A 26,102-nucleotide genomic window follows, 5' to 3' on the forward strand; every position below is an offset into this window, starting at 1 on the left:
CAAAGTTGATTAGAAAGCCCCATCACCAACCTGGCAGGAGATTTCAGTTATTGCAGCACGAGCCCATTTTGAGATTGTCAGCTTTTCTGCAGAAGGCTGTATTGATGTGTCCATTTTTGCAGTGGCTCCAGAGAAGGAAACTCAGAAGGCTGAGGGATTTATGTGCAGTAATGAGCCTTGGGATTATTTGCTAGCCTAAGTATCTGTGGAAACCTGCAAGAAAAAAAAAAAGAAAAAGAAAAAAAAACAACCCAGAAGGATTTGAGTAAAGTGCACAGGGCTGTGCATTGGGAGAGCAGGGGTGTTTTCTTCCAGTGGTACCCCGTGAGATTGTGGCAAGTGCCAACAATTCCCCTGAGTTAAAGTTTGCTTTTGCAGAGCAGGGACACAAAGCCATCTAAGGGTAGATGTGCAGTTTAATCTTCTCATGAACAAAAGATGCTGAAGGACCACTGAAAAATCAAAGCTGCTTCTGCACTGCAAGGCACCACTCAGGGCTGGTAAAACCCAAATAAAGGAGGACCCCTTTACTTAGGACCAACAGCTTCCTCTTTGGGTACTGGCACTGGAGGGCAAATAGCAGGAGGTGCTTTTGAACCCAGGTTTTCTGTGAAGCCAACATGACTTGTGAGGTCTCAGCTGGCACCACAGATTTTCGGCACCACAGATTTTTGGAATTTAATGAATCTTTATTCCTCTCTACCCTGGGATAAAAATACACAAAAAAAATTTTGCACAACACAGAGGCTCTTTTAAAACGGATTTTTAAACGAAACACTTATATCTCCTCTTTGCCTGGCTTTTCTGAGGGTAGACTGTTCTTCTGGATGGATGTCATGCTCTAACTGCAGCTGTCAGCTCACTCACTCCTCCACCACCAGATCAGGAAGAGAACTGGAAGAGTAAAAGTGAAAGAACTCATGGATTGAGGTCAGGTCTCATCGGAGGGAAGAGTAAAAGCTGCAGCACATGTGAGGCACAGAGCTCTGCATCATCTCCCAGGGCTGGCTGGGGAGGATCTGCATGACTTTTCCCGAGCCTGGTGGAAGCCTTGGCCTTCAGAAAGGGAACTCTCCTCACTCCACCCACAGAGCTTCTGCACTGAAGTATTAAGACTGTTATTTTTTGCAACATTCCAGACATATGCCTTAATTTCTTACTTCTGCTGCTCTTACCCCCGTGAAGATCACACTCTTTTTAGCAGAAAGGCTCCTAATTTACACCGTGGTAAATAAAAGAAACAGGCTGGGAAATTTTCCAGGGTAGTGAACACAAATAGGTTTTGTGTAAAAGAGGAATCATCCTTCAATCATTGTCACATTTGCTGCAGTGATTGGGCATCCCACTGTTTTTGCATTATGGGACTAATGTAAGAATACTATCAATCCATTTCATTTCCTCATTCATAATTTTGTATATAGGTCAAGTGTTACCATTTATTTGCTTCTTTTAGACAAGATGCAGGGAAGCTATGATTAATATTAGTCATAAACAAGCTCCTTTGCTCTGTGTTTATGCACTCCTATTTCTGGCAGGACCTGCCCTCCTAAAACATAAACTTTTATGACTGTAAAAACTATCAGGCAAGTAACAAAGTCCTACTTCAGCATCTGTTTTTACCCAATCCTCACCCACGAGCTGCTCCTCAGTGCAAATTCACCACGAGCTGCAGCACTCTTGCCATATTCACATATGAATCATTTTGCTCATAAATGAAGTACAACTGTTGCCTGAGTGAAATGTGGCAGCTGCCTAACAGTGCATAATGAATCCACAGAGCTAGATCCTAACTGCCACTTGGGGGAGGGGGGATTTGGTTTGAAAAATATCTCTCTCCAGAGCCCTATCTTCAGAAGAAATATCCACTGGCTTCAGAACCACAGTGGGAATTCTTTGAGAATAAAAATAAAAATAAAAAAATAGGCAGCCTGCTACTGACACCCATATTAGCACTAGAATTTCCCAGTGGAATATTTTTCCTTCAGAAAAATGCAATTCTGTCAAACATGAAAGACACTAACAATGAATTTTCACCACGAGAAAGATACAAACATTTCAATAATGCCATTGGGCTCCATTCTGATTTTGCAATGGTTGCAACTTTTGCTCATGAAAACCCCATCACTTCAGGCTCATCTCTGCATTATCCAGAAGGTTTAACACTGCAATGTAAAAAAGATTTCAAGTGTTATTGCAATAAATAGCTCTCTGCATTCGGCCTGACATTATTTTTAAGAATGTGATTTCCCAGGAAATTTTGGGCTTTGTTTTCATTCGAATGAGGAACAGAATATGATATCACTTTGAATACCAAATCTCTACAAAACCCCTACAGAAATTTGGCCCCTCAGCAGCCAGCAGTGAAAATCTCTTTGAGAATAAGCCCATCCTATCACCAGGAATAACACCAAAACATTTTTTTAAACAGAGCCATCATGACATTGTCCTTGCAGGTGGCACACTCTTCCACCTGGTCATAGCACTGCTGTTTCACTTCACCAAACCTTGCTAGCAACTCTTAGGAAAGGTAAGTGAAGGAGCACTTTTATTCCTCTCTCCTTGGTGTTCCCCATCTACCTCTCCATAAGCAGCTTTTTGGGTCCCAGAGACAGCCCTTTTGTGCAAGGCACATCAAAATGAAGCTCTTGTTTTCATCAGCACACTAGCCCTTATTTGGCATTTCTGCCTCCAGCCTCGTTCAAGCCCCGTGGGTACGAGAAAATTTATTTCACGCTTTTTTGTTTTGTTTTTGTCTCGGTGTGAACAGATTGTGACAGCCTCACATTTGTTTGTTTTCCAGAAAACATTCCCGCCATCCTCTAAAGGAGAATCCTTGGCCTGCAGATCGTTCTGACAGCTCACTGAAAACATTTGGGGTTCCCAGTCTTTGCTGACTACTGACACGCACAGCACAGCTTCCCCTTCCTTGACATCTTGCCATTTGGGAGGTGCTGGCATTCCCCCTTTCCTCCTGGCTGTCCCCCTCTCCTCCTGGCTCCCACAAGACATCCAACAACTGGAGAAATTCAGGGCTGCAGCTTGAGACAAGCCAGACAGCTCCTCTGGGATTCCCTGTCCTGCAGCACAAACCCAAAACCTGAAAATGGACTTCAGACCCAAACCAGCACAGAGGGATCTGAAGGTGAATTATGGCAAGCCCCAACACTGTCACAGGGGAATGAAGGCCACGAGTTGGCTGGAAGGCACAGACATGACACCCTGGCCTTGTCCTCTGAGAAATGCTGGTGGAGCTTCTCCCCCACACAGCAACTGTGCTGGATGCTGACAGTGCTGGCCATTGCTTGAAAACAGTGGTTCCATGAAATAAAAATAGTGGCATAGAAGGAGAAATTGAATTAATCTCTCAGACTAACAACACCATCATCAAATTCCTGCAAATTTAAAAGGTTAAAAAACCCCAGAAATCACATGTTTTTGATGACTCTGGCTTCATCTTCCCCTGATCCAGCAGAGGTGACCTCTCCTGAAGCAGCAGAACCCAAGCATACACACCTGCAAGGTACCTGGGCAGTTTAAAAAGAAAAGCTGTCTTGAGAGAGGATGGTGAGATACCTACAGACCTGATGGTAAAGTCAGAAAAAAAATCGTGTTCACCTCAGTTACCACATTAGGTAAGAGTGGTACAGATCTTTTCTGCCTTCTGGACAGGAGAGCAGGGAGCTCTCCTGGCAGCCCCAGGAAGCATGGTGCAAGGCTCCCAGGATCATGCTGCCCTTCCCTGGAATATTCAGGGTACCTAAACCTGGTGTTTTTCCTCTGAAAAAAGCAGTCCACACTTTGTATCCCACTCACAGAGACCCATTTGGTCTCTCTCTAAGAGTTATTTTGGCCAAGAGAAGAGTCATATCACAGCTTTTGTGACAGCATCAGCACTTGCTAACATCACAGGGTTGAAAAGTAAAAAATCTCAAAGAACCTGTTTTCTCATCCTGATGACTTTGGATCCAGATGCATCTGAGCTTTCTTATCTGATTGACACAAGTTAAAAGCAAAGCATTGTCCATAAAGAAGGCTGTTCAGCTTAGTCTGGAGGCTAGATTTATTTAGCACAAAACCAAAGGAAAATATGACCTCTGATTTGCTCTCTCTAAGAGTTATTTTGGCCAAGAGAAGAGTCATATCACAGCTTTTGTGACAGCATCAGCACTTGCTAACATCACAGGGTTGAAAAGTAAAAAATCTCAAAGCACCTAAAACATCACCAGCCTGAGTTTTCACATCCTGATTACTTTGGAGCCAGATATATCTGAGCTTTCTCATCTGACTGACACAAGTTAAAAGCAAAGCATTGTCCATAAAGAAGGCTGTTCAGCTTAGTCTGGAGGCTAGATTTATTTAGCACAAAACCAAAGGAAAATATGACCTCTGATTTGAGAGGCATAGAAAGGATGGCAAATCCATGGAGAAAAGCTCCAGACAGAAGTGGTCTCCTCCACTAACTGAGACAATTCTGCTGCTGAGGCCAGCTGTCGGGGGCGGGGGGAAGCAACAAGAAGATCTTGTATAGAAAGAGTTGAGGGGTTTACCACGATAAACTTTCAATAACTGTACAGACTTGGAACCAGAGAGCATTTGTCCCTTTGCAGCATGGCTCTGGTGGGTGCTCTAGGACATGTGAAAGACAGAATCCCATCCAAGCTGAAAGAGAAGCAGAGCTCAAGGGGTGAGGCTGTAGAGCACAAGTGGAAAATCTGAGGCACAGATGAGTCCTGGGGCAGCCATCCTGAGCATCACAGCATCAGGACTCAGCCTGGCTTCAAACACACAAATCCCTGATGGAGAAAGCTGCCCTCCCCAAATTCAGCTTCCCAAGAGCTGTGGGGGCCCAGCTGTGACCTGCACGGACTAACAGAGCAGCACACCACATCAAGGTCCCTTGAAAAGGAAGGGTTTGTGTGTTCTGCTCTCCTTTTCCACCTGGTTGCGTGGCCATGGCAGCTGGCACCACCTTTCCCAGGCTGGCCCTGCTCTGTGACCTCTGTCCCCACACTCTGCTGGCAGCAGGCTCCCTTTTCCTGCCTCAGAGCTCCCTTTCCCTGCCTCAGAGCAGCCCCAGCCCTGAGCTCTTTTGTCAGGATGAAAGGTTCCTCTCAGAGCTGCACGGTGTGCTTTGATAACAGGGCTGCTCTCTTTGCTCTGCTCTATCAGTACATGGAAAAATGAGGATTGGTACTCTATCTGAGGTATTAATTAAATACCTTAAATAGCTAGATAAGGCACTTAGCTAGGGCTCAGAGCCATGTATGCAGAGAGAGATGCCAGTGCAGAGAACAGCATATGGTCCCTAGAGAATGTTTCTGTCACTTTTCATTGACATTTCAATGTTCTTCACTGATTATCTATATTCTACAATGTATTAAGGAAGCACATCAGACACTGCCTTTAACTTGTCCAGCCAAACTACATTATATTTCTAAATGCTTCCTTCTTCTTGGGGGAGGAGGAAGAGAAGAACTGAACTCTCTAATTCCATGGTCAAACACAGGAGGCTATGGGTAACAGTCACAGGATAGAAACAGGGCCAAAATGCACAAGACTGTAAAAAGAAGGGCAGAGTCTCAGGTCATTTACAGAGGATGACTTCTGTGAAAATTATTCCATCCAGTAAAAAAGTGAAAAATGCAAGGTAATGCCTGAAAGGGAAGAGGGACACTAGGAGAGGACAAGGCTCAGCAAGACCAGCCCTAGGGTGAGACAGACCTGGAAATGATTGCTTCCCTTTGGGGTAAGAAGAACTGGCACAGTACCATGCTGGGAAGCACCCAGGAGAGTAAAGACAGAGTGGAAAACAACGTGACAGTGCCTCAGTTCCTGGTGCATTTTTAATTTTAACTTTTTCTGAAAGAGAACTTGTTAGTTTTAAATTTGGTGAGCTTATTAGAGAATCCCAGACCAAATCACTAATCTCACTATATCAATACTAATATAAGAGAGGGTTTAAGATGGAGCAAGAACAGAATGAGAAGCAGTCACACCCCCCTCAGCCCACCTGGTGAGAAACATCTCATCCCTCTCCCAGACATCTGATTTCCTCCAGCTACTCTGATGCTGGTGAGCCACAGGGAGATGCAGAAAGGGAGTGAGAGTGGAGCAGAGCTGAAGGAAGCAGCTCTCCTGACTCACTAATGGAAAAGGCAACAAGAATCCAGCAACCCCCAGGAACCAATTGGGGACCTTTACTCTGCCACAGTGAACCAGCAAAAGTTTCTTCTCCAGAGCAAAAAGATGAGACACTTTGAACCTAAAAACAATCAGTGCTAGGATCTCTATGTACTGTCATATTTCTTTTACTAATATGGGGTAAGACTTCAGGGCAAGACTGAATGGAGCCCCTTGTTTACTGCATCCAGGAGAAAACTGTGAATAAGCAGGTGGGTGATGTGCTGAGATGAAGGCTAAGCCTTTTCTCTCCTGCAGTCTGAATTTCAATTACCGTGCTCGCTGCAGCCTACTGAGATCAGTGCTTGGTAGCCATTAGCTGGAGAAGCCAACTCGAATGTGTTTGACCCAATATAAGCCCCAGTGAGTGACAGAGGATGCTATTGAGCAGGAAATACCGCGGGCTGTGATGGATCGGATTCCCAGAACAAAGAATTACCTTCCTCTTCTCCTCTCCCTTTATATCCTCCCGCCAAAGCACTGGGGATGGTCCTATTAACTAGGGGCAACACAGAGCATTGGAGGAAATCACAAAGATGGGTTTTGCACTAAATAACTGGACTGTCAGAGAAAGAGAGAGGGAAAAGACATCACTGCATTGCTGGGAGACAAAAATCAAAAAATAGCCCGTCCTGCAGCTTTTTTGGGGCCACAGATTTATGATGTATGTACAGTGCCTCACACAGTAAGACTTTGATCCTTTGACTGGATCTTGAGAGACCTCTGTAATCCAAACAGTAAGAACAAACAATTATTCCGTGTCAGGATGAGGAATGATTAAAATCATTTTACTGTATTTTAACTGTTGGGTATATAAAAACCCAAGGAAGTTTCAGAATAGTTAATCTTTAACTTTTTTTTTTTTAACAGACTTCATAAATCTCTGGACATTTTGTTAATGATCACAGTTATGGGCTGTGGAAAAGCCAAGTGATTATAATAAAAAATATGTATTATGAAGATTTCTATGCCTTGGTTCTACTTGTGTTAACTGTTCAGCAATACAGGCCACAGAGCTCCAGTGCAGATACAAGAAAGGGGAGTTTGAAAAGTGGCTGTAAGTACACACCTTCACCTTTTTTTTGCCCCTACTTCTGGTGGCAGTTTAGACCCTCTCAGTCAACAGGGAGCAGGAAAAACAAAACTTTTACTGGTGAAACATTCACAGAGAGACAATCTAAAGTGAAATCAGAAACCATTCAGTTGGAAAATGAATTCCTGTTCATAATTCAAGAGTCCATCTCAGAAACACACCTGAAAAATCTTGTTTCTCTAACCAGGGATTAGCTCAAGGCCTGGATTTCTGAATAAAACCATGCCCAGGCGCCTGCTGGCTCCAGGATCTAACCCAAAGGCCACTGACTTGGACAGAATAATCCAATAACTTCAGTGCAGCCTAGAGCACACCTGAGACAAGGCAGCAGCACCCCAGACCTACCTGGGGTCCATGGCCACATCAGGAACAAGCCACAAACACGGAGTTCCATCCCTACTGCCAGATACCACAGGAGATGCCAAGAGCCACGCGGCCACACCACAGACTTCTTTTCTTTCCTAAAGAAGGCATGTGACCCAGGCTGGAGAGGATGGGAACCTGCAAACTGCCTCCTGGTAAACAGATAATAATGCTGCTTTGCCTGCCAGCAAGGGCAACCTTTTGGGCTTGCTTTCAGACCTGAAGAGAAGCCCACATGCCTGAACATTTCCCTGTTTCCTTTCATCTGCATCTGTGTTGATAGCTTGAACACAAGGTGCTACATCACACCTGCATCTGTGCAAGGCCATTTGTTTAAATTTGTGTCAGAAGGGCTTGAAGAGTAAATATTTGCAGTGACCAGGTCCACTGACTCTACCTGCTGACTATGGCCTGGGGTTGGGCTCCTCGTGGGCAGCAAGCTGGGTGTCACCAGAGCACAGGAACTCCATCTGCTGACTCGTGCTGCTGTCATTGGCCAGGGGAGGTGTTGGTTTGACTCACACACACTTCTGTTTATTCTTGATGCAGTAAAACACACACAAACACCCTCCAGCACCCCTGGGGCCCAGGCAGTTCTGCCCCAGCCTCACACACCAGCACCTTTGGTTTCACAGAAGGTTACACCAGGCATGAACTTCACCCTTGCACAGAAGCAGGCACCTCCCATTGATTTTTCTCTCTCTTCCCCTCATGACCCAGAGAACTCATCCCCAGGAGGTGACTGGGTGGTGGCAGTCACAGAATGCCTTTCAGAATGGCAGGGCAGCTCAGGAGGGCTGTGTACATCCTCACTTGAGGTCACCAGGCTGGTATTCAATGGAAGAGGCTTTTATATCTGCATTGTTTTTCTGAGAAATTATCTTTCCTGTTTCCTCCTGTTTTTTTTTTTTCCTGCTAACTTCATGTTACTTTTCTACAAATGCACTCTAAATAATTTTACTGGCAATAATATATTCAAAAGTAGTATCCTAAGAAAAGATTTTAGTGGCAAAAAATAGTCACAGAAAAGAGATTTCACGTTGTGCAGCACGAGTCACTGAATATAGATGGAGGTTCTAGCATTTGGGTGAAAACTCACAAAATTTTCACATCAACAGGCTAGTGCAATGTCCAGCCTGTAGCTAATGAAATGCAGAAAGCTTTGCTAGAACAGTCCTTATTAGAGAGGGCATTCATCAGATTTCATGTTGTGCAGCACGAGTCACTGAATACAGATGGAGGTTCTATCATTTGGGTGAAAACTCACATCAACAGGCTAGTGCAATGTCCAGCCTGTAGCTAATGAAATGCAGAAAGCTTTGCTAGAACAGTCCTTATTAGAGAGGGCATTCATACCAAAACAAATCATCCCCTTTCACCTGTGTCTTTTTCTGGTATAATGGAAGAAATAACAAAACAGATGGTGACAGCTTTACTCAGGGTTTTCCTGCAAGATACTCGGATATGGCAAGGAAATGCACAGATCAAAAAGCAATCCTGTCAGAAGAAGCTGGGGGAAAGTTCACTGCTATCATTTGTCAATAAGCAGCCCACAGCTGTTCCTTCCCAGCTCTGGATAATATTCTTAAGGCATAGGCCAACTACTAAGGATTTTAATGGCTTATTATTTTTAGTAGTACAAAACATTTTAAGGTCACGCTCATTTTAGTCACGAAATAGAAACACATCAAGTACCTCAATGCATTCAGACCAGCTAATCAACACATCAGCACAGGCAGGATTTTGAATCCCAAATACCTGACTTTGAGGTGCTCACAGACTGAAAAATTCATAAATCAGAAATGACTAATGACCACATTCAGCAAATCATTTCAGACAGAGACTGCATTTGAGAAGCCCTCAATCTGTCCATACAGAGATCAGGAATGATAAGAGGAGGTGACTCTGGCTGTCCTTCTCTGGCAAATATGTTGCTCATAGGAAGCCCCAGTTGTTTGGCCCCCAAGAAACCATCCCTGAGGAGCTGGGCAAGCCTGTGTCCAGCTCAGGCCATGCTCGTGGCATTAACAGCAGTTGTCCTGCAGGAAAAAGTCTGCAGAAGTTATTAGATTTATTAAAAAATAACTACAAATCTCTGACACTCCATCCCCGTGGCTGGCTCAACCCTGCAGGAAAAGGAGCATCTGCTCCTGTGGTGGCTGGCTGCTGTCTCCACTGAAACGCACGCATGGCTGTAACAAAGCATTGTGAGGATTTAAAATTAAATTTCCTATGGCATGGAAACAGGGCAAACCCCCAGGGTGATCCCAAACCCTCTGTCCCACTTCCTGACCACACAGAAAGGCTCCCATTTGGGTGTCCCCTCCACTCCTTCCCCACATCAGGCTGGGAGGAGGTGCTGCAGGCACGGGAGCAAAAAAGCCCCTTCCCCTCCCTGTCTCCTCTGCTCCCCCAAATCACTCAAGAGGGAGAAACCCAAACCCCAGATATCACCAGCTCTTTTCCCTGGCTCTCTAGAGGGGGCTGCCAGGGAGGAAGGAAAGCCAGGGCACCCCTGCCACAGGGCAGCTCAACACCTGGGAATCCTCCCTAAGGCTTCCCCACCATCCAGGGCTGTGCCACATCCCATCCTTGTGACAGAAAGCAGCTTTTTGTCTTCCCACCTATGTCTGGCTCATGCAGGAGAGACCACACCTGAGCTAGAGCACAGGTGACCATGCACATTTAAATCCTATACACACACAGAGATGTCCATCCATTCCTGTCCATTCATATGGGGGAGATCTCCTGTGCAAGAACATGGGAAGGCCAAAACTAAAGGACAGCCACAGAACAGCCACCAGTGCTGAAGGAGAACACCTTGTGCCACACTGAAGCCAGATCCACTCACTCTTCCCCCTCCTGCAAAGATCCAATTAAAAGGAGAAGAAGCTGTGGCTCCTGGCTGGCAGATCAGCCCCATCCAGCCCTGCTGTTCGATGCTGGGCATGGACTTTGGTGTCAGATACTCTCTAATCAGCTGAGCTGCTTTCCAAACAATTTTTCCCCCCCCTTTCCTTTTTTGGGGTTGTTTTGTTCAGAGCTTTGCTCCACTGGTAGAGTTCTGCCGGGCTCCTGGGCAAATCACTCACACCACAGACAGAGGGTTTTCACTGGAGATCAATGTAATTGCTAGCATTTATCACTTTAATAGCCTAATGAAGGTGAGATGTAATTAGAAAGGGTGTCAATTGGAATATGGAGTTTGTTTTACAATTACCTATACAGTGGGTAACCACTGGCACAGAACAGTGCAGTTTATAAAGCTGGTAATATGTGGCATAAATGTTCATCACCGGGTGACTTAAAGTGACCTAAAGCCACGTTCTGTAATTGCTGCCTTTTTCCCTAAGTGCTTGAAACAAACACGAAAAGGTTGAACTCCTCCCAAGGCAGCTTTTCCAGCCAATGAAGATGGTTTATGTCCATGAAACTGAGCCCATATAACTGTCACCTCATCATCATTCCCACTTGCAGAGTGATCAGCAGTGATTTTGCTTGAGTGAGTTTTGTCTCTGTAAGCAAGCTCAAATGAATGCAACAATCATAAGAACTCCCAGCAGGGCCATTGCAAAAAGGAAAAAAAGAAAAAAAAAGGCTCCAAAAAGCTCCAGAAGCACACACAAAAAGCTTTCTCATCACACACATGAAAAAAAAAAAAAAGGTAAAAATTCACTAAGAATTAAAAGCAACTCATGAAGTTATTTTTCTCTCTGCTTCACTCAAAATAAGTGCTTGGGCAAAGTGAGTTTTATGCATTTGGCAGGATGGCTGACCCTTGTTTAAGGCAGAATGTCTTAAGGCAGAACACTTCTCCTGGATAAGGATCTCCTGCTGCTAAATAGACACCAGGGCTCGTTGCTTGATGGATATTGTGCAGTAATGAGGACTGATGGTGCTGTTAGCAGACAGCTTGACGCTGAATGGGAGACCTGAGAGCCACAGCCAGGAACCTCCCGAGCCCAGCAAGCACAGCACAAAGTAGGGCTCTCCTTAAAGAGCTAATCTTGCTTCTGAATAAGAAAACGCAGTTTTGATTTGTATAATCTCTCGAGGGTTGGTCAGGTTACTGGAAGAGTGATTACTTCTGGGAAACAAGCCCTTCCCCCTGTGCAAAATGGAAATGCAGACTTTGGTACCTAACACCAGGAGTGTACCCTAGCCCTGGCAGCTTTTTCCAGGTGTTATAGCTGTAGGATTAACAAATAACCTGCTGAACTGCCACCCCTCTGATGTTATCTCAAATGGATTTTAATTTAGTGCAGAAGACTGGCAAGAAGCAATGTTGGAAATTTTACCTTAAAGAAAAAGTCAGAAAGAAGCAAAGATGTGGCCTGGAGGTGCAACAATTTGTGCTGTGGATGAAAACACAGGGTCTCATGCAAACAGAGGGTCTTTGAGGTGCTTCCATCTGCTTCATCCTAGCAGGATTCCCTGAGGTCCTACAAACCCACAAGTGGCTCTGCACAGAGCCCCCCCTGCACATGAAGCAGGGGCTTAGGTGGGTGTTGGAAACACCCCATGTGTGGAGACGTGAGGCTTGACCCTATTTTTAGAAGGCTGGTTTATTATATTATGATATATATTATATTAAAATGCTACATTAAAACGATACTAAAAGAACAGAGAGAAAAGATTGATCAGAAGGCTACAAAGAACAAGAATAAAATGTATAACAAGATCTTGTGACTCTCAGAGTCTGATGCAGCTGCATCTGTGATTGGCTTTTAATTAAAAACAACTAATATGCACCAATCACAGATGCACCTGTTGCATTCCACAGCAGCAGATAGTTATTGTTTACATTTCTTTCCTGAAGTTCTCAGCTCCTCAAGAGGGAAAAAATTCTAGCACAAAAGATTTTTCATAAAATATCACAGCTACAGGTGGGGGTGGGTTCCCAAAGCCCTCCCAGATGACACTCCTGCCATTAGTTCACCACTTAACATTTTCACCAGATGGCAGGAAGCACTCAGACCTTGCAGAAACATCACCCTGATAGCGCTGAAGGGAATGAATCCATTTCTGCATGAGGTGACCAGCTACAGGGCTTTTGAAGAGTGTGGTCACACACCTTTGTCACTCTGCCTCCTGACACGCAGTGCCAGGTCTCCACTTCCCAAACAACGTGCCTATCACCTCCAGGTGGCACTTATTGCCACGATGGCATATAAATTGAGTTTATGAAGCTCCTTAAAATTCAGGTTGAGACCTTATTCCCTATTTCCTGCACTTTGTGTAGCCATCTGAAGCTACAGAGAAAGGACATAAAAAAGAAACATTTCAGAGAGACAACTTTTTGCAGGTCAACTTGCAGGGTTTTAGGTGCCTTCACAAAGAAGAGGTATTAGCTCAGATACTCCCTCTCCTGTGGTCAGGTAGAGCACAGCTCCTTGATATTATGGACATCCCATACAGCTGCACTGGGTGCCCCAACAGGTGGGATCCTGCCATAATGTGGAGGCCATATGATGACAGTGATGGCTCAGAGAAACTGATGCTGCTAATTGCAGCAATTAAACAGTAATGACATAATTAATGCAAAAATTATGCATGGCTCGAATCCAAGCTATTGCAGTGCAAGGGGTATTCATCACACCTAGATGAAAATCATTCCTGTGGAGATGGTATCATATCTGCTTTTATGACTTGATCAGGGATAATGGTTATGGGGAATTCAGGGAACAGTGACAGCAGTAGGAGCAGCTGATGGGAATGGCAATGAAACACAAAAGGACTTTAAATTTGAATGGACAAATTGAACACTGAAGGTGAAGAGAACTGAAAAAGTTGTGTTACAGCAAGACCCTCCAGATCCATGCCCCAGACCAAAAGATATCTCACAGTGAGATGCAAAGACTGGCTTCAGTTGCAATAACATTCAAATGGACATTTGGTATTTCCCTTTCCAAGTGCAAGGCAATAATGAAGAATAGAAAAGTCAACTGGTTCATTTTTCTTTTTACAAAGCAACTTTTGATGAAGAGCAGGTTTAAAGATCAGTATTAATTCTGTATAATCTACATTCTGCATTTCTAGTCTAATATATTCACAAATCCTTAATCAGAGAAATTAAAGAAAATAATTTAAAGTGACACGAAACGTTAAGAAATTTCTGTGATATTGCTTAAACTTCAGAAATCAGGTATTCCCAGACAGCTGATAAAAATAGGTGAAAAAATTAGTCTGATGTATTTGCTCCATCCCTGACTCAGCTCTCAGTTGATTCTGCAATTTGGCTTCTAAATTTTGAAAATCCACTTTGTCATATTTCAAAGCATTTCTCAACAGGGCCATTAGGAGGATTTGTTAAAAATATGGCTGATTAGACCTCATAAATTGCAAAGAAAAGATTTTTTTGGTGATGTTCAGAGCCAGCTGTGGCAGCCTGCAGTCAGACAATCACATCACTCAGATGGCTGTGCCCAGGAACTCCTCCCCACATTTAGACCAGAAGATGTTGCTGTGATTGCTGTTTGACTGTGCAGCAAGAGCAGAACTGCAAAATCCAAGAGTTCCTTGGCCATGCTACAGGTTGAGAGCATTGTATGTTTGCTGGTCCAGAAATACTCTGGATTTGCAAAGCTGGACTGAAAACATGGCCAGCCCCCAGCCTTTCCCACAAATCCACCTTGAAATATTACTACATTAAGTGGTGGTTTACTTCAACTGTATTATTTATGCTTCCATACTGGGTATCTTAATGTGGCGATAAATAAAACCAAAATGTTCACTGTGTATTACCAGACATTTTACTGATTGATCTTCTTATGGACAAAGGCACTGGGCTCCAGGAAAAGGGAAGGACTGAGCAATCTCTGAGCTGAAAGCACACAGTGCATATAAGAAAGCAGAGTTGCTTTCAGAGGGTTTTGCACCCTGGCCCAAAAGCATCCACCTTGACCCAATCCCTCTGTGCTGAACCCAGAAATCTTTCTCCAGTTTCCTTCTTCACTGGAACAAAGTCACCAGGGAGTTTTGAGAGTCAAATTTGGCATGGGGTGTACAGCTTTGTCCTCCAGTAGCTTCAAACACTCTGGTTTGTTAGCCTGCAGCTAAACATAGAAAGCCCTGAGGTCCAGGAAAGCAGACTGTGTGTTTGTGTTCAGGCACTACGATGTATTGGCCATTTGGCTTTATGAACATACCTTGTTTGGCGTCTAAGGAGGAGTGATGGTTTTCCATTTACACTGTGGAGTCTACTGCTTAATAATAAATACCCTCCTGACATTGTTAAATGATAGCCTGCTTCTAATAAACCCCATGCTGATCCCTGTGTTGGTTAGAGTGGGTAATTCATCTTCCTGGGTTGTTAAAACTTTAGCAGAGATTACAGAGAAGACATGAATCAGACACGATCAGCATGTCCCCTGCTGGTTTGCTCATTTGCTCCCCATAACAAAATGCTGGCTACTTTTCTCTTCACATTGCAGATCTTGTTATTAGTTGATTTCATTATTAATCGCTCCTAGGGCTTGGGAGGTCTTTTCCAGGCACTTCCATAAGGGATCCACATGGTCTACAGTAAAACACACCCCTGTACTTTCATGCTCACGCTTCTCCCAGGCTACTTGATATCAAGTTGTAATCCCTTTGTGTTACTGAGTACAGCCTGCAGCCACACTCTGAACACACAAGAATGAACTCAGAGCTCCAATTTTTCCCTTGATTTGCTAGCAGAAAGAAAGAGGAGGAAAAAAACATAGAAGAAAGAAAAAAAAAACCTTATTATCCTCAAATCTAATTACAGCCTCAATATCTCCTGAGGATTTGGCTTCATGAAGTGGTTCATAAAACCTTCATTGTCATTATGCCCACTATCACCCTTTGGTCTCATGTACTGATAAGGGCTTGTGTGAGTAATTTTAAATTAGCTGATAATATGCCAACAACTGCAGGAATCTCCAGGCACAGCCAGGTGTCCTAGAAAGAGCAGCCTCCAAGGAACAACTCCTGGCTGCCTGAACAGACCTGGCTCCTCACTCCCTTGGGTCCCACCACAGGTAACTCCCTGTGCTTCCCCGGCACCTTCTGACAACTGCCATTAATTACTGTGACACGTGGACATGGCACCTTCCATTTCCACAGCTGTGTGCAGCCAAACCAACAGAAGGTTTGCTTCCTACCATCAAAAGCAACAAGCCCAGCTGTGAACGTCACCCTGTTCCCTGCAGAACAGCCAGTGCTTGCCCCAGACCTGGTCACCCATCTCTTGCCAGGAATCCATCTGCTCCTGTTTGGAGGAACTTCTCAGTGTTCCTGAGCCAGCCTGACACTCATGCTGAGGGAAAATGGCAATGCTGGACCCAGAAAACACACCCAGTCTTAGAACTGGAGCTGACAACCTTGTGCTTAACCCACCTGCATCTTCAACACCACTGTGGTTTCCCAAGCCCTGAAACCTCCTAGATAACCTACAAATTAAATGCTAGTACACATCAGGGATACCTCTTACAGAAGGCCAAGAGACTGAGAGAAGGAAAGGAGGAAAAAGTGGTGGGTTTGTTGTATTTAATTTTTTTTTTCCTCACAGCTTTTTCCTTTAAAGAATACTTTCTGTTTTGCTCTTTCTGTAGGTTGGCTACCACACTACCTAAACAAACAGGAACCAGCTGAGGACCTGACTGGGAGGACTGAATCAGACAGAAGATACAAGACACCAAATCTATCCAGAAAGAAAAAGAAAACCCCACATAGGTGACTCTCCAGAGCCACTACTTACTCAGTAGCAGCACAGGTAGAACCTCACAGGCCAACTTCCAGATCAGGGGAAGCAGTTTAGCACCTTATTTACAAGGCCAGACCCTCAAAGCAGATAAAGCTGCCTCACTTGCCTGGGTTATATGTTCAGTGTTAACACCACCAGGCCTTCCTAGTGTCTGTAATGTGATTGGGAATATGATACACCTGTCCTGAATTAGAGGAGATAGGTTTATCTCATTTCAGAGCCAGCTCACGGATGGGTGGAGATCAGATCAGCTGTAAGAAATTCCTTTTATTGTGCGACTTGTTACTCGCAGTAGGGCAAAAACGTCTTCTAAGGTGATCTCGTGCACTCTGAGGGATATCTTCTTATCTCTAATGTAGTTTATACAAACCAAATTGGTTTTTGCTTCAAACAGCTTTCCGTAGAAGAAAATCAATTTGAAGATGCAATGACTGCGATCCTTCACGCCGAGGATCCATTGCAAACGTACCAATGCATGCTCTGGCAGCACACAGCTGCAGAGACAGCACAAGCCATGCCTGTTATCAACACGTGAGCCCTGTCCAAATCAGGGTTTCACGTCCAGGGCACTGAATAATCCACTCTAATAACAGTTCCATTAACAGAACTGAAAGTATGTTGTGACCAGATAAGCCAATTTCCTTTTAACCCCTACAGCGTTCTGGGGCAGCCATTTCAAGCACTGGATCAGTCATCAGTCAAAATAACTGCCCCTGAAAGTGCAGGGTGCTGATCTGAGATCCACCCAGACTCTCTGCACCCCTGGGTGCAGGTGTTTTCATGCTCAAATCATTTGAATTGTCCTTGGTTACTGCCCAGTCTCACACCTCCACATCTTGTAAAGCCATCCACCCCATCAGCTGCAGTGTCAGCCAGTGCTTCCCACCACTGCCAAACCTCCAGGAAACCTTTTCACCTTGCCTTCTGCTCAGCACCCACCCAGATCACCTTCCCAAGGATTAGTAAGGAGGTGATAGCAGCCTCAGAATGAAGGTTAGAAGTGCCCTCTCCCAACACCACATATTCTGCTTCTGGTGAGATGATCACTGTTCTTCTGCTTTTGGTGAGATGATCATTGCTGCACGTCCTCGTTGTTAGTGGCCTCAGGCAGCTGGAGTCTAGTAAAATTTGTAAAAGCCATCTAAATTGTGTGGCTTTGGGTCTGACTCTGCATTTATAGAAAACAATAATCTCTGGTACATAACATAGGCTGGATGTCCATGGGGATGATCCAGGGATTGCCAGCAGGATCAGAATTCATGAAAACTGCTCAAAGTGCTTGTAACACTGATTCTTCTGCAAACATGTCAAATGCCAGAACACCACCACAGCACCAGGATGTCAATCTCCATTAGAAGAGGCTCACACAGCTGCTCCAGAGCTGTGAAAAGGAGGCAGGGTTTTCATCAGTCTGCTGCAGAGACACAGACACGTGGCTCACGGATCACCAGGTGTCTCCATGGCCAGAGTCAGGACCACAAAGTCCATGCTGAACCCCTGACACGAGCACAGCTTGGGCCACAGGAGCAGTGCAGATCTTGTGTTCTTTCAGGAAACTGCAGGCTGGGGGGACTTTGTTCAGGTGTTGTGTTATAAACTTGTCCCCGTGGTGCAACTCTGAGTCACTAGGGCTCTTAAAAAAACCCCTAAATACATTCCTACTGACCTGCAGACTCCTAAGCCTTTCACCCTGGGAACAGTCCTAATTTCGTAATACCATACTTTTATTACATCTATCAGGTTACACACAAACTTTCAGTTCCTCTCTTTGGTTGGTTGGATGGCTGGTTGGTTTTACAACTGAATTGAACCCTCTGCAGTAGCAATACCTTGTCTGGACACTTTTTCATGTAAATCACAGGAAAATGAGAGACATCAGTCATTGTAATGGATAGATAGGTAATTATTACATGTGTGCTTATGCAAAACCCAGACTTGGCTTCTTTTGTACACAGGAAACCAGTTTGGGTTTCTTTAGTGCCCAAGCAATATCAGGGAAAACAAAACAGCCCCCAGCTCCACAAAAGAAGCATTCTTACCTGTAAATTTATGTGCTGCTTTTTTTCAGCTCTGTGCTAAAATACAGCTCCATTTGAAACTTAATTAGACTCAGTTGGAGAGGCAGTAGCTTGCAACAAGTTTTTATTCTTACAGGGTTCTGAAGGCACTTCCAGTGAGAAACAGAACAGTGGACACGGGGAAAAAAATCCATAAATCTGGAAAAATGCCACTGGATTTCAGCATGTAAGTCTCAACATAAGCTGGACAGCCATACCATAGGCTTCCTTTAACTCTGCAGCCATGTAAAGCAGCTGCACATTGAAACTGGTGCTGGACTGATCATTCAAAATTAATTCAGCCAGAACATTAATGAGCAGCAGAAGTTTCTTCTGTTCCTTGTGTGAAACCTCCTTGACTTTGCTTCCTTTATCCCTTCTACAAACAATACTAACCCCCAGCTTTTCACTGAAGCTTTTAAAATGTGAAAAGTGAGCAGTGCAGATCGCACTGCAGAGCTGTGATCAGAGCCTGGCCACAAGGAACACCAGCCTGTTACACCACAGACCCTGGATTGCTTAGGGCATGGGATGGGCTGGCCCTGTCTGGCAGCTCAGCCCCTACTCTCTCCCTCCCTCCCTGCCAACAGGATGGGAGAGACTCTGAATGGCAAAAGGGAGAAACACTTGTGAGTGAAGATAAAGACAGTCATGAAGGAAAATGCAATTAAACGAAACAACCCCAAAAACAACCAAGTGATGCAAAGGCAGTCAGTCACCACTTGCAGCCTGATGCCCAGCCAGACAGAGACCTCCTGTGGCAGAACTCCCCCCAGTTTTACCTCTGAGTGTCACATTATATGGTATGAGATATGTCTTTGGTCACTTTGGGGGAGCAGTCCCAGCTGTCCCCCCTCCCAATCCTTTCCCCCAGCCCCTGCCTGCTCACAGGGGCAGCAGAGAGAGAGATGGAGAAGACCTTGATACTGTGCAGGCACAGCAATAACTAAAACATTGTTGTGTGTTATCAACACTGTTTTGGTCACCAGTCTAAACCACAGGACCTTACAGGCTGTTCTAAAGAGAATGAACTCCATCTGAACCTTTTTATCTGTACAGGCAGATAAGGGTCCATGGAGCCTGCCAGCCCAGTACTGCTGGTGTTGCATGCAACAAAAAAATAACCCTTGGATTTTTCTCTCTTTAAGACACCTGGTCTTCACTAAAATTTTGGGGAACTGTGGCAGGGAAATGAAGTAAGCTATCCCAAGCCACTCCTAGAAGCAGAAGGGATTAGCACTCAGGGCTGTGCTTGTCTTGAACCACCAGCAGTTCTCCAGTCTTCATCCACCAGCCCCATTTTGCTGTTGCATTGCTGGATGAACAAAGATCTTTGAATTCAGTTTCCACCTCTTTACCATTAAATCACTACCTCAGCATGCTGTAACCTGAGGCTCCATGCACAGATGATTTGTGTTGTTACCTTATGGGGCTGCACTGGTGCAGAGAGAAGATGAGGATGAGACACCTAGAAATCACATAAGCAGCAATGTAAGGACTGCAAGACTTCTCCAGCCCAACTAAAACCAGATTTGCTCTCATGGGAACATGGATCTCCTTTGAGAGGGGGGGGATGTGCTTTTTTTGACTTTTTCTGGTGTGTTTTGGGTTTTTTTTTTCTCATGGGAACATGGACCTCCTTTGAGAGGGGGGGGGAATGTGCTTTTTTTGACTTTTTCTGGTGTGTTTTGGGGTTTTTTTTCAGATAGCATTAGTTGGCTCTTTAAAAGCCAGTAGTAGTTCTAGCCTTGAGTTTCCTGCTCTGAATCTAAATTTCCCAAGGCACAAGAAGTGACTTACCTGGAGATCATAAAGGCTGTCACAAAGCTCAACAGCCAGGATTAGAATCATATTTTCTGCTTCATCTTATGTTCTTTCAAGCCAGTGCAAAACGCTACCAAAAAGCATTACTACCAAAGGACGCCGGGGCTTGAGCAGCATTGGTGTGGGAGCCCATCTAGATCCCAATCAGTCACATTGTACCTGTTCACAGCATGGCAGTCATTTGTCTAGGCATTGAAAAAAACACAAAGCAAGAAAAGTTCATCTGTTTTCAGTGTGTTTTAATAAAAGAAAGGAACCTGAATGTACGAGTTGGATTTCAGCAGCAAGTTAACCTTTTCCCCGACACGATGCTAGGTCTCTCTGCAGGGTGTTAGGCAGATTTGCTAAATGCCATACTGGGGTTAACTCTGGAGACTGCCAGACCATGGCCAGCTTTCTATAAAGCTCCCCAGGAGTCAGGCTGATACTCTCAGGCTTCTCTGAAAACACTGCTGATCCATAGGGATAATCTCATTTCCTGGACCATGAAATAAGCTGCAGCCTAAGGGTTACAGCTGATGGCTGTGTGAGACACAATCACCAGTCTGACAAGTGCTGCTGCTCCCCAGGTCTGTGAGGTACTTTTTTGGGCCTGCAAGAGACCTAGCTGACCTTGGCTGCAGCTCTCTGGTAAGGGACACCATGCCTGATGCCCCCCTCTCCACTGCCCTAGACACGCTCACAGTGATCACAGCGCATGTTCTGGAATAGGAGGGGTTTGCTATAGCATTTGTGTTTCCCAAAAGGCAAGAGAGCTGCAAAGCTGGTCAAACAACTCCTTCCTAGAACACATCCCTGCAGGTCCCATGGGTCCATGTGCCCAAGCACACACACTTGTGTAGTGAGGTAGCTGTTTCTGCTAAGGCAAAGAGCAGTTTAGAGAGCTTTGGCTGTCAGGAGAAGGGAGATTTTCAACTTTGGTGGATAACAGTAAAGCTAGATAGGTCTGAGGTGCTGCTCAGAGTGTACCTGCCAGGTGCTGAACTTCAAAACCCATGCCAAGCTGTTCAGCAATTTGCATTTTCAGAGTGGAATTGCCAGCTGCTGGGCAGTGCCAGGCTGTGGGCACAGTACAGGTGTGAATGTGTTAAGCTTCAAGCTCCTGGGAGCTCCCTTCCCTTGTAAACACTAGACAGGGAATTACCACCCCTTGTCTGTCATCACCATTGTGAGAAGTACATGTGATATGTCCCTGTTCAATTAAAAAGAAGCCCAAGGTCACTGCCCTCCTTTGTGAAATGGGTCCATTCCCTTTGAAGGGCTCCCCTTTGTTTCCTGGCAGAGTGGTGGCACAGAAACAATGCCACTTCCCACCATGAAATGACAGCTTGCTCCAGCCCTCTCAGAACACAAGCCCTTGAGGCTGGCACCAAGGGAGCTTGATGAGGTTAGTAATCACTGCAGCACATGAAAAGCATTTTGCACCTCGACCTTTTGCACATAAAGAGCTATACTAGTTTTGCTTCTAAAGCCGGGAAGATTTATACACACGGCTTTCTCTCAGCACTGAGGGAGGAGAAACTGAGGCAGTAAAATCCTGAAAGCCAGCAATTTATTCAAGAAGGGATGCTGAGAGCACTTGAAGGCTTAAAGCTTATGGTATTTCACCTGCAGTCTGCAGCACAGGAAACAAAGGATAGGATTTTCACTAAATCCCAGCATTTTTAGACAGAAACGATGTGGTTTTTTTTCAAGTCACATTGACAGTCCTGTGGAAGTTGTCTTTGAGAGTGGTTACTACAGGAGAGCTGTGTGCACAGCTCCTGCTGTTACCTGTGGCTGTAGTGACAGCTGCCCTGAAAGACAGCTGGAAAGGACCTTCCAGTCTTCTATTCCCAAGACCCCTCCTGAGGTTGTCTGTCCTACTCTCCCCCCAGGCAGCCACCTCACTTCCACACAGAGGCAGCACCTGGCATGATCTCTGGTAAAAGACATCTCCAAAAGCTGAGGAAATAATTTCTGCCTGGTCTGGCTATGCTAAGTGACTTGGAGACAGAGGTACATCGTGGCCCAGGCTACCCTGCTCACCAGCATGAATGGGGAATCCCAAACCTTTTCTTCAGTGCTTTACATTGTGGGCTACAAGGTAATTGGGAAGCAAACCTAGGTAATATCCCTTTTCCTTTCTTGAAGCAGTCTCTAACTTTAATTGAAAATGAAACCTTCACCATCCCATCAGTAGCAGCATTTCATGGGAGTCCCTTCATCTGTAGTTTGGAAATTGGGAAACAGAAATATGACACAATTACCTTCAATTACCAAAAATATTACTTTTATGGAAGAAAAGTGAAAATTTGAATTAGTCCAGATCTGAAGCAGAGCAGTGAGAGACACACAGCAAAATTTTAGGGGAGTTTCAGTGACCCATGGCCTTCAGAGAGGAGAAATAATCACGTTACTGCTTTTCCTCCCAGCTTGACAGAAATGTATATCCTTTAATCTCAGGCAGTGAATCCTCTGTTTGCTTGGGATTTGGAGATTCAACAAGCACTGTGTGCAGTTAGCACAGAGCAGGATTCCCCCATCACTCGCTGTTCTGATCCTGGCCACAGCCATCAAGGACTGCTCTGCCTCTGTACACACGACAGGGACGTGGATCAGGTACCAATTCAAATGTGCAACACAGCTCCACCCATGCTGTCTGCAGAAGACAGAAGCATTCACAGCAAAGTGCAAAAATAATTCAGTGTCTTCCACTTGATCCCTGGCGATGTTTCTTAGCATCCTTTGGCACATCCCACCTTGTGCACTCACCTCAACCCCAAAGAGCTACTGAGATGCTTGTTTTGCTCAGCCCAAGTCTCCTTTAGGCATTAAAGGCTCTTCTACCTGTGTTTCCAGGGAGATTAATCAATGCTGTGCATGCTGAAGTTCTGTACAGCCCATTGCAGGAGCCCCAGTACCCCCCTAAAACACTTCAAGCTTGTTTTTCTGCCATCCCTCCTCCTTGACCATCACCAGGCCAATACCAGCCGCATGCCTGGCGGTCAACATCCGCTGTTCCACCCGGAGAGCCGCGTCCCATTTTGACTGGAATGACTGCCCTGCTGTCCCACAGCACACAGGGACCCCGATGGTTTGGACTCCAGCCCCATCTCGGCCGCGCGCGTCCTCCAGCAGGTCACGACATCGCCATGTCCCAGCGCTGGCTCATGGCTGTGCTCTCACAGGGGTTGATGACGAGCTCCTTGATGCTCTCGTGGGTGTCCCCGATGGTCTCGGTGTCCAGGCAGAAGCGTGAAGCTATGTGCTCGATGTGTGACCCGACCTTGCCCCAGCGCTGAGGGGAGACACGTGGCAGGAGAAACAGGTGAACAAGCTTCCTCCCCACGTGCTTTCGCTGCACTGTTCCAGCATCAAGAGGACAGCTGTCACCAAGCCCTTGTGGCCTGATGCTGTCAAGTACAAGGTCCCCAAACCCACACCAAGCAGAGCTCACGCTCAGCGTTTCTCCCATCAGAAGCACACTCATTTAACGCGGCCTCTGCCTGGCTTTAGGGAGATAATATATTACTAACAGCTTTTTCCCCAGGTCACTGGTTCAAATGCCAGCCCAGTGATTAACTGCAGGGAAATGTTAGCATCTGCTGCCTGACTGGCAGCCCATGTGAACTAAATTGCCAGTTTGGGTTTGACTTCTGCATTGAAGTATCCAGATCACCACCCTCACTAATAGACATCCTTATCAACACACTCATTTAAGAGGCAAAGGGCTGAACAGGCCAGAGTCTGTACTCCCAAATTGACTGTGCTTCCCAGATGAAGTCAGAGCACAGGCCATTTAATGTGCAGTAATACTGTGATGAAAGAAAGGGAACTTCAAAAGAAAATGGGGGATCAGTGAAAAGGGCTCACCTGCTTGTTGTCACCTTCTTTGCAAGGTGACAGCAGCACCTGGGAACCAGGGAAGAGGGTGTACACAGACAAACACAGCTGCTGCTGGCGGACGTGGTGGTTGTAAGTGTACGTCCATTCCTGCACAGAGGAAGAAAAAGAAAGATGGTGAGAGAGCAGTGTTGATTCTTGCTATTCTTTTACCTGGAAAACAAACACTTTGGCTTGGATCCTGCCCCTTACAAAATCAAACACAAACCTCACTGACTTCAAGAGGCACCAAGAGAAGTCATTGGGATGTTTCAAGCCTCCCCAAAACTGCAGTTGTCATTGAGGGACTGCAGGTACCACAAAAAATGTCAACAAAAGCTGCTGGAAGAACATGTTTCATGAGACAAATGATTCCATAGCCAGAACTGGGCTGTGGTTGGAGAACAAAAGGATGGGAAAAAAAAACAGAAGAGAGGCAGGAACACTACCAACGACACAATGTGCAATCCTATTTTTACAGGGAAGAGCAGCAGAGATGCTTTGCAGCTGTCAGTGGGAGACAAGAGGTGATACACAGCAAATGTCTGCAACTCCTGGGGTTCTGTTCCCAAATATCACAAAAATAAGAGGAAAAGCTTTGCTTTTTATCAAGGCACTGGGACCAAATTTCAAAGGTTTGCTGTTCTGGTTGGCTATAACCATTGCTACTCTCATTCCACTGGGCTGTCTTGGAGGTTTTTTTCTTTTACTGCTTTTTCATGTTCACCAGCATTTTATCAGCTTCTCAGCCCTAGAAGTAAACTTTGGAGGAGCAGGGACTCTTTGTCCTGTGTGATGCTTACCACACAACAGGAGATCTCTAGGATTACCACCTTTTCATCACAGGATGTTTTTGGGAGAAGAAGAGGAGCAGCTGACAGATTGATAAGGATTTGCAAATGTACTGGACAGAGCACCATGGATGTACAGACACACTGCTTAGCCCAGGAGTGTTTCACAGTTTATTCCAGCTGAACATTTTCTATCACTAGCCAAGAGCACCTCCTGAGAGGATCCCAGCCAAGGGATGTCTGTCTCCCTGTTATTTGTGTGTGTGCACAAGCAGACAAGAGCTGGTTTGGCTGAAGGGAAACCACAAACCATGCTTTTACATAACCCTGGTGAGGGTCTTCTGGACCAGGTGTTTTGCTTGTAACTTTCTGTGAGCATCAACTTTGAAACTAGAAAGAGCAGGGCTGGAAGGGTTTTCTGAGGGCTCCCATCCAGGGTGCAAAGCAGGATCTACTCCTGCTGTGTAAGCAGCTCTGAGCAGCAGTGGGAGCAGATGGAAAGCAGGTTTCTGAGCCATGCCAGGGCAGGTGAGCAGGGCTGGAGGACCAACAGCAGGCTGGCTCCACTGTCAGAGTGCAATAACCCTGCCAGAGACAGCAAGGCCAGGGAGCAAAAGGGCTCCTACAAGAGACCCCAGGAGCCATGGCACATCCTTTAGCAGAGTACAGGCTATGAAAACTCTGAACCTGCTGGGAAAGAAAAGGTGCAAAGAGGAAGCAGAAAAACTGGGAGAAGTCAGAGCTCCATGAGAAGTGACGTGAGCAGCAGTGTGGGCAGTGGAGGGGAAGGCAGTGCTCAAACATATGGCTGTCAGGCTGGGGCTGGAAAAATGGGGCTCCTGGGAGACTTCAACCCTTTCTGAGTGCTGGAGGGGAATGTGACGAATGGCTGTCCTACTCTCAGAGCTGGGATGCCTGCAGTGCCCCTGACTTTGAATGGTGGAGGTTTTGGGTTGCATTAGCATGAGTTATTAGAGCAGGGACACGCTTCTGGTCCTTTGGTATTTGTCACCGTCAGCAGCTCTAACTCCTCTCCTCAACTTCAAAACAGACAGCTACAGGCATTTAACTCCTGGGAATATAAATCCCACTTTCATTCAGGTTCTTAGCCACCTGGAAGGGAAAACATGCTTTTGCACAGCAGACCCAGCTCCTCAAGGACTTCACACTGTGATCCTCATACTCTGTGCTTCTTAGCCCAC

The 26,102-nt window shown here is 45.5% G+C and overlaps 2 protein-coding genes across 4 annotated transcripts in view; both read right to left on the reverse strand.

The window, feature by feature from the left end:
- CAPN13 (calpain 13) overlaps positions 1 to 16,453 on the reverse strand; it is a 68,150-nt gene extending 51,697 nt beyond the window's left edge. Inside the window, exon 1 of the mRNA XM_039717207.1 lies at positions 16,359 to 16,453. The gene's annotated coding sequence lies outside the window, so the exon portion shown is untranslated. The remainder of the gene's footprint in view (positions 1 to 16,358) is intronic.
- A 4,019-nt stretch (positions 16,454 to 20,472) lies between these two features.
- Positions 20,473 to 26,102, reverse strand: part of GALNT14 (polypeptide N-acetylgalactosaminyltransferase 14) — a 94,640-nt gene continuing 89,010 nt past the window's right edge. For all 3 annotated transcript variants that reach the window (XM_039717130.1, XM_039717131.1, XM_039717133.1), the window contains 2 exons: positions 24,101 to 24,220; positions 20,473 to 23,525 (listed from right to left, as the gene is read on the reverse strand). In XM_039717130.1, the coding sequence (XP_039573064.1) occupies positions 23,367 to 23,525; positions 24,101 to 24,220 (279 nt within the window). In that variant the 3' untranslated portion in view covers positions 20,473 to 23,366. The remainder of the gene's footprint in view (positions 23,526 to 24,100; positions 24,221 to 26,102) is intronic.

Source organism: Passer montanus, unplaced genomic scaffold (genome assembly GCF_014805655.1).
Source record: "Passer montanus isolate IOZ18808 unplaced genomic scaffold, ASM1480565v1 scaffold37, whole genome shotgun sequence".
Taxonomy (NCBI): Eukaryota; Metazoa; Chordata; class Aves; order Passeriformes; family Passeridae; genus Passer; species Passer montanus.